Raw genomic sequence first — 8,438 nt, 5'->3', positions numbered from 1 at the left:
CTCTCTAACCTTGGAAGACCTCGAGAGACTCCTCAATCAATCGATCAAAGAATACAACCCTTTCTCGAAGTTGGAAGAAGGCTTCTATTTGACCGAGCTCTCACTCACCTTGGGTATCAACGCCAACAAGCTAGTGGACAATTGGGGCGTTAAAGGATCCATCAAAGGTTTGACCCAAAAGTTGCTAGAATCCCATGCTTGGGAAATGATTAAAAAGGGAAGACCCGACTTCTGTAGTGCAACCTTGGCACTTTTGATTCATGGAATCGTCCTCTTCCCAAATGTGGACAAGTTCGTGGATCAGTTAGCAGTTGAAGTCTTTTTAACCAAGAATCCAATGTCTTTTTACTTTCCGATTTATACCATACCTTCCATACAAGGCATCAGAAGAAGGGAGGTACTTTCCTCTGTTGCGCTCCTATGCTACATCTTTGGATGAGGGCCCACATGCTTCAAAGTAGACCTTTTACTGTAAACAAACTGACATGGCCGCAAAGGTTTGTATCTCTCTCCACCAACTCAATTCTATGGCACAAGAGAGAATGGGATACAAAGGACGTCATCACAAGATATGGAGAGTTCTCTAACGTACCCTTAATAGGAACGCAAGGTTGCATCAACTACAACCCTGCTATACTCAAGAGACAACTAGGGCACGCCATGAAGAGTCCTCCCGAGGAAAGAGATTTCATTCCATTTGTCATCAATACCGTGGATCCGCTTGATTCAAATGTGAAAAGAGTGCAAAAAGTTTGGACAAGCATAGTCCGTATTGACCATGAATGGGGTAAGAAAAACATCCTAGCCAAGGAACCCTATTATGTGTGGGTAAAAGAGAGGGCTATGGTTGTTAAGATTCCGTTTATTTTTTATCCTTCTTCATTCTCGTTGATGCACAAGCCCGAGCCTATCCTGCAAGAGGACATGGACAAACTTACCAGCCAAATCAAAGAGCTCGAGTTGGAAAACACTCAACTACGAGTCCAACTCAATTGTGCCAAGGAACGTAACCACGTCTTGGAGGATAAGGGTAAGCAAGTTTGTGAAAAAATTTAAGATAGCAAGAAGAGGCTCCTACTAGCTAAGGGACAAAGAGTTTCGGTTGGTGGAGCTCTACAAGAAGTTAATTCTGAGCTAGACTTCCGCAACGAAGAGTTGGATCGAGCGTCCTGAATCATCAAGGACCTTGAAAATACTGTCGAGAGGTATAATGCCATGAAGAAAGAAGCTAGGGAAGATTATGAGGCCCAGATTCTCGAATTAAGGACCACTCTAAAAGAGTATAAGGACTTTCTAGCCAAGGAGCAACTAGAGAAAGAAAAGATTCATCGAAGCTTCATGCACGAGCAGTTCAACCTTGGACGAGCTTACGAGCAAATCAAGAACTTGAAGAGGGGAATCTATGACCAAGCCTATGTAGAGTTGCAAAACAATTGTAGACATTGGGAGGAGCGTTGTCGTGGATTCGAAGTTGCCATTGCTCAAAGGGATGAAATCATCCATAACCTCCAAGCCCTTTTACGAAGAATGGAGGTACAAGTACACCAACATGACGCTATTAACTAACTATGCCCTTCAAGACTTTCCCGACAAGTTGAAAGAGGCGGACCTGATCATGTGTCCAGATAATACCCCCGAAGAGGTCTACCACTTCGTCAAGTTCTACAAAAGAACGATGGCCGAACTCATCACTGACATTGAGGCTCTCCGCAAGTCTCAAGGGGTCACTTTTATGGTGGATATCTAGTTGGTTTATTTGCTTCTGTTACTTGTATTTTACACCTTCTATGTATTGCAGTCTATTTTACCTTCAAAGGATGAATGAAAGTTGTGATTTTCTCTATTGTGTTTTCCTTTATTTATGATTGTGAACGTGAATCATCAAGTAGTTTTTGCAATGAATAAACACGAATAACTAAAAGAGCTTTGCTTTAACAAAAAAAAATATCCATGCATCATTTTCATCTTTCGAAATACAAAAACATAAAAAACTCATCCATCCATCCTTTTTCTAACCAGAACCACTCTCCAAAGCTGACTTTCCGGTACGATACACGAGGAAGTCGACAAGCTGTCATAGAGAAACTCTAAGAGAACCAAGTTGTCCTTCAAGAAGTATCCCATGTGCGGTCTCAAATGCGACAGATGATGGAGACTATTCAAGCAATCACAAGAGGCCAAGAGGTTATGGCAAAAATGCAAGAAGAGATGAATCAACGTGCCAGTACTACCAATCCTCCTACACCTCCAGCGGTCGAGACTCCGACTCCAGTTCCTCAAGTTGGCCCTCCAATCAACATTAATGCACCCGGCGGTGTTCCAAATGGCAATCCTCGTCCGCATGTTTTTGAGACAGATGACCAATACGATGCATTCTTCAGCCCAAGGGATGCTTCTCAAGATAACGCCTTCGGTTCAGCAACCAACGAGGTGGAGAGAAAGGTGAAGGCTATCGAGGAAAAGCTCAAGGAAATGGGGAACACTGATGTTTTGGGCCTTGATACGGAAAAAATGTGCCTGGTACCAGGGGTCATCATTCTGGCAAAGTTCAAAGTTCTGGACTTTGAAAAATATAAGGGAAATAGTGATCCTAGGATGCACATTAGGGCATACTCCCGAAAGATGGCTGCCTATTCCAGCGATGATCAACTTTTAATGCATTTTTTCCAGGATTTCCTCAGTGAGGCATCTTTGGATTGGTACATGCAACTTGAGGGCAGCCATATTCACACATGGAGGGAAATGGCCGAGGCATACCTCAAGCACTATCAGTACAACACTGATATGGCAGTTAATCACACGCAGTTGCAAAATCTGACTCAGTGGTCTGAGAAGTCCTTCAAAGAGTATGCCCAACGATGGAGAGAATTGGATGCTAGGGTAAAATCCCCATTTCTAGAAAGAGAACTGGTATACATGTTTATGGGAAACCTGCAAGGTTCATACCTTGATAGAATGGTAGGGAGCACCTCTTCGGGCTTTTCTGACCTGGTCTTAGCCGGTGAACGAATAGAAAATATGATTAAAATGGGAAAGATCCAGAACTCTGACAATACTTCCAATGCATCGAAGAAACCTTTTGTTCCCTATGGTAAAAAACGAGAAGGCGAGACCAATGCCACCTCTATCATTCGAACAAGAAATGCCTCTTATCCACAAGTAGCCGTCATAGCTCCCGTCCAACCAAGTCAACAACAACCATTTACAATTCTTGTTCAAACTCAAAAACAGCAACGCTACCAACAACCACAACAGCAACGCTACCAACAACCACAACAACAACGGTATCACCAACAACCGCAACGTCAGCAACAACAGTATCAACAGCAACAACAACAAAGGATGTGAAGACCTGAGAGAAGATTTGACACGGTTCCTATGCCGTATAGCCATATTCTACCATATTTATTGAGGGGATCACTTATACAACTAAGGGAGTTAGGACCCCCACCAGCGGTTTTTCCTCCCGGTTACGATGTAAATTCCCATTGTGAATTTCATTCTGGCGCTCCTGGACATTCGATCGAGAATTGTAAAGTATTAAAGTACAAGGTTCAAGATCTTATTGATTCTAAGGCAATCACGTTCGCCCCCAAGGGGATGAATGTAAATAACAACCCGATGCCCCCTCACAACAATGCAACCGTGAATATGATGGAAGCTGACAATGGAAGGAGATTGATGTCCTGTGTGGACGAGTTAAAAACACCACTCATCGAGATCAAGAATGCTTCAATGAGGGATAATTCCTTTCCCATCTGTAGTAATAACTATGAACACTGTCTGATTAACCCACAACAATGTAGGACGTTGAAGTCTGTCATACAAAAATTAATGGACCAAGGGATCTTAGTGGTAGACTTCCCGTCCATAAAAGAAGATGTGTCTACCTTCGAGATACCATACGACGAAGTCCCTCCTCTGAAAATCCCATATGACTTCTCTCAGTTAACTCTGTCAACAAATCCTGTTACTCCAATCATAATAACAGTTCCCACACCATTCTCGTATGTTAACACCAAGGAAGTCCCATGGGTGTATGACAACTCAGTCTACATTCATGGCCAGAAAAGTCAAGAAGAACCGTTGAAGTCTAGTGATCTAATGATCAATATCATCGGCACTAGAGGAATTACAAGAAGTGGAAGGATATTTGTGCCAACACTCACTCCAATTGGAACTGTCCATCCTTCGACTTCAGAAAAAGGCAAACAAATTGATGACGCTAATCAAAGACAAGACCCTGCACCTTCTAATGAAGTAAACGAGTTCTTACGCATTATCAAGAAGAGCGATTATCGAGTAGTTGATCAGCTTAACCAGACACCCTCGAAGATCTCAATGTTGTCTTTATTAATGTGCTCGGAGGCCCATAGGGACGCTTTGGTAAAAATTTTAAGGACAGCTCACATACCGCAAGAGATCTCTGTTTGTCAGTGTGAAGGAGTAGTTAACAATATCGCTACTAGCTTAAGCTTGGGTTTCAGTGATGAAGAGCTTCCCGCCGAGGGAAGGAATCATAACAAGGCTCTCCACATTTCTATTGAGTGTGTGGACACAGTCCTATCAAGATTTTTGGTAGACACTGGGTCTTCCCTCAATGTGATTCCTAAGAGCTCCTTTGCTAAGCTAACTGTCGAAGGACTTATAATGAAGCTGAGTGAGCTTATAGTAAGAGCATTTGATGGGACTAGGAGGACTGTAATTGGTGAGGTGAATTTGCCTATGAAGATTGGCCCCCATACTTTCCTTATCACTTTCTTCGTAATGGACATCTATCCAGCCTACAGTTGTCTGCTTGAAAGGCCTTGCATCCATTCAGCTAGTGCAGTCACTTCAACACTCCACCAAAAATTGAAATTCTTAGTTGACGATAAACTAGTTGTTATCGAGGGTGAAGAGGAAATTATGGTAACTCACCTCGCATCTTTCCGATACGTTGAAGGAGAAGGGGAGATGAGGGAAGTCCCGTTCCAATCTTTTGAAGTTATCAATGTTGAAATGGTCTGCCCAGCAAAGGATGAATCAAAAGATGCCGAATCTCCAATGGCATCTCTTAAAGACGCCCTAAAAATCATAAAGGATGGACATCCCCAAGGATTGGGAAGATTGCTTGAACTTCCTGCAAACCGATTTAGGATACAACTCCCAGAATTTGAAGAGCCCGCGCCGATAGCTACAAGGGGATCATTGCTCTCGCTATCCGAAAACTTCTCAAGCGCCGAATACCTTGATGGCAACCGTATCTGTGCCATGGAAGAAGACGAAGAATAAGATATCGGATTGATCTTCACAAAGACTAATAGAAAGGGTGTCACCAAATGGGCGGAGATTGAAATACCTAAAGTGACCCTGATTAAAATGTAATTCCCAATGTTGTTTTCTTTCCCTTTTATCAAAAAAAGAACCCATGTCGAGCCCATGGCATGGGGGAGTCATTTGTAGGGCCTCATCAAATTCCCTTATTAATCATTAATGAAAAAGGTTCATGTTCGCAATCAATTTTGAGATCCTTGTCTTTCATTTATTTATTTCACCTTTTTCAAAATGGAATTTTTTTTTTAATTTTTTTTTTCAAATCATCCTTTCTTTCATATCAATAAAATTTGTGAACCTTAAATCATGCAGATCATCCTCGACAACCACCAATGATAATTCTGCTACAGTCTCATATGACTTTGATAACCCGATTAATCAAGCCGATGAAGAGTGTGAGGAAGAGGCCGAACTCCCCAAAGAATTGGCAAGGTTGCTCAAGCAAGAGGAAAAGGTCATTCAGCCGCACGAAGAATCAGTGGAAGTTATTAACCTTGGGACAGACGAGGAAGCAAAAGAAGTCTGAGTCGGCTCTGCTCTACAAGACGAGGTAAAGATAAAATTGATCGAACTCTTGAAGGAGTACAAGGATGTGTTTGCATGGTCATACCAAGACATGTCCGCCCTTGATACTGACATTGTGATCCACCATTTCCCTCTTAAAAAAGAATGCTTTCTAGTAAAGAAAAAGCTACGAAGGACTCGTCCCAATATGGCTATGAAGATCAAGGAGGAGGTACAAAAATAGCTCAACACTGGCTTCCTAGTGGTTTCCAATTATCCTTAATGGATAGCTAACATTGTGCCTGTACCTAAGAAGGATGGCAAAGTGAGAATGTGCGTAGATTATAGAGATCTAAATAGAGCAAGTCCCAAAGACGACTTTCCACTACCACACATTGACGTGCTAGTAGACAATACCGCCCAGTTCTCTGTTTTCTCTTTTATGGATGGTTTCTCCGGTTATAACCAGATCTGCATGGCTGAAGAAGATATGGAGAAAACCACTTTCATAACACCATGGGGGACCTTCTGCTACAAGGTGATGCCTTTTAGATTGAAGAACATCGGCGCCACATACCAACGAGCCATGGTCACTCTCTTTCACGATATAATCCACAAAGAGATTGAGATCTACGTCGAAGACATGATAGCCAAGTCTCAAACCGAAGAGGCACACCTTGTCAATCTAGAAAAGTTGTTTGAGAGGCTAAGGAAGTTTAAATTGATACTTAATCCCAACAAATGCACATTTGGGGTAAGATCCGGAAAATTGCTAGGTTTTATCGTCAGCCAAGGTGGCACTGAAGTAGATCCCGAGAAAGTAAAGACCATATAAGTTATGCCTGCACCCAAAACCGAGAAGGAAGTTCGAGGATTCCTAGGTAGGTTGAACTACATTGCTAGGTTCATATCTCACCTCACTGCCACTTATGATCCAATCTTCAAACTTCTTCGAAAGGATCAAGCCATCATTTGGAACAATTATTGCCAAGACGCATTTGAGAAAATAAAGGAGTATTTGAAAGAACCTCCTGTGTTAACGCCTCCTGTACCTGGTAGACCATTAATCGTGTATCTCATTATTCTTAAAGGATCTATGGGATGTGTTCTCGGACAACATGATGAGACTGGTATAAAAGAGCATGCAATATACTACTTAAGCAAGAAATTCACTGATTACGAGAGCAGGTATTTGATGCTTGAAAAGACTTGTTGCGCACTAGCATGGGCTGCCAAACGTTTAAGACGGTACATGGTCACTCATACAACGTTGTTGATCTCTAAGATGGATCCTTTCAAATACATCTTTGAGAAGCCGGCTCTAACCGGTAGAGTAGCCCGATGGTAAATGGCTTTAACCGAGTACATTGTCACTCAAAAGGCCATCAAAGGGAGTATATTGTCTGATTATCTTACACAACAGCCCTTAGAGGATTACCAGTCTATGCGTTTTGAATTCCCCAACAAGGATATCATGTTGATTATGGATTGCAACATCCCTGGTCCCGAGGAAGGACCCGAGCCTGGATCCCGATGGACCTTGGTTTTTGATGGAGCTTCTAATGCTCATGGCAATGGCGTTGGGGTAGTAATCACTTCTCCAACTAATTTCCACCGCCCCTTCACCGCCAGATTATGTTTTGAATGCACAAACAATATGGCTGAATGCAAGGCTTGTATCTTTGGTATTAAAGCTGCTATCGATCTTAGAATCAAAATCCTGGAAGTCTACAGAGATTCAGCCTTGGTAATCAGTCAAGTAAAAGGAGATTGGGATACTAGAGATCATAAGCTCATTCGTTACAAAGAGCATGACTTAAAACTAGTCCCATACTTCGATGAAATTACATTCCACCACATCCCTCGAGAAGAGAATCAGCTAGCTAAAGCCTTGGCAACTTTAGCATCCATGTTTAAAGTTAAGTGGAAGAACGAAGCATCATCCTTTCACCTGAACTACTTGGACAAACCTGCTTACTATTTGGCAGCAGAAGACAAAGCTGACGGTCATCCTTGGTTCTATGACATCATGAAATTCTTAGAGAACCAAGAGTACCATACGGATGCGTCCATTACCGACAAGAAGTATCTTCGGAAACTATCATCCAAATTTTTCTTAAGTGAAGGGGTATTATACAAGAGAAATTATGATTCAATTTTGCTTAGATGTGTGAACAAGCAAGAAGCAAACCAGATTATAATGGAAATTCATGAAGGATCCTTTGGTACGCATGCCAGTGGGAACACTATGGTAAAGAAAATCTTAAGGTTCGGCTACTATTGGATGACTATGGAGATTGACTGTCATCGCCACGTCCAAACCTGCCACAAGTGCCAGATCTATGCTGACAAGATCCATGTGTCACCAACGCCTTTCAATGTCCTAACATCACCTTGGCATTTCGCCATGTGGGGCATTGACGTGATCGGACGCATAGAGCCAACTGCCTCGAATGGACACCACTTTATCCTTGTAGCCATTGACTACTTCACAAAATGGGTGGAAGCAGCCTCGTACGCCAATGTTACCAGACAAGTGGTGACTCGATCCCTCAGGAAAGAAATCATTTGCCGTTATGGGGTCCTCAACAAGATCATTATTGATAATGGATGTAACC

At 42.4% G+C, this 8,438-nt stretch overlaps 3 protein-coding genes across 3 annotated transcripts; all 3 read left to right on the top strand.

Annotated features, from left to right (window-relative positions):
• Positions 1 to 2,136: 2,136 nt before the first annotated feature.
• On the top strand, positions 2,137 to 3,348 carry LOC127095055 (uncharacterized). The gene has a single exon (XM_051033800.1). The coding sequence runs from the start codon at positions 2,137 to 2,139 to the stop codon at positions 3,346 to 3,348; it is 1,212 nt and encodes a 403-aa protein (XP_050889757.1).
• Positions 3,349 to 3,378: 30 nt separating this feature from the next.
• Positions 3,379 to 5,274, top strand: LOC127095054 (uncharacterized). The gene is made up of 2 exons (XM_051033798.1): positions 3,379 to 4,480; positions 4,562 to 5,274. The coding sequence occupies exons 1-2, from the start codon at positions 3,379 to 3,381 to the stop codon at positions 5,272 to 5,274; spliced, it is 1,815 nt and encodes a 604-aa protein (XP_050889755.1).
• A 1,894-nt stretch (positions 5,275 to 7,168) lies between these two features.
• On the top strand, positions 7,169 to 8,121 carry LOC127095053 (uncharacterized). Its single transcript, XM_051033797.1, has 2 exons — positions 7,169 to 7,948; positions 8,059 to 8,121. The coding sequence occupies exons 1-2, from the start codon at positions 7,169 to 7,171 to the stop codon at positions 8,119 to 8,121; spliced, it is 843 nt and encodes a 280-aa protein (XP_050889754.1).
• Positions 8,122 to 8,438: the final 317 nt, after the last annotated feature.

Source organism: Lathyrus oleraceus, chromosome 6 (assembly GCF_024323335.1).
Source record: "Lathyrus oleraceus cultivar Zhongwan6 chromosome 6, CAAS_Psat_ZW6_1.0, whole genome shotgun sequence".
NCBI classification, from domain to species: Eukaryota; Viridiplantae; Streptophyta; class Magnoliopsida; order Fabales; family Fabaceae; genus Lathyrus; species Lathyrus oleraceus.
This window is presented reverse-complemented; position numbering and strand designations above follow the sequence as displayed.

Bases quoted from the DNA above. Each gene is read 5' to 3' on its own strand.
- LOC127095055 (XM_051033800.1), top strand. From the start codon at position 2,137: ATGCGACAGATGATGGAGACTATTCAAGCAATCACAAGAGGCCAAGAG.
- LOC127095053 (XM_051033797.1), top strand. From the start codon at position 7,169: ATGGCTTTAACCGAGTACATTGTCACTCAAAAGGCCATCAAAGGGAGT. The intron at 7,949-8,058 runs GTATTATACAAG...TACGCATGCCAG, and splicing joins AATTTTTCTTAAGTGAAGGG to TGGGAACACTATGGTAAAGA.
- LOC127095054 (XM_051033798.1), top strand. From the start codon at position 3,379: ATGCCGTATAGCCATATTCTACCATATTTATTGAGGGGATCACTTATA. The intron at 4,481-4,561 runs GTTTCAGTGATG...GTGTGGACACAG, and splicing joins CGCTACTAGCTTAAGCTTGG to TCCTATCAAGATTTTTGGTA.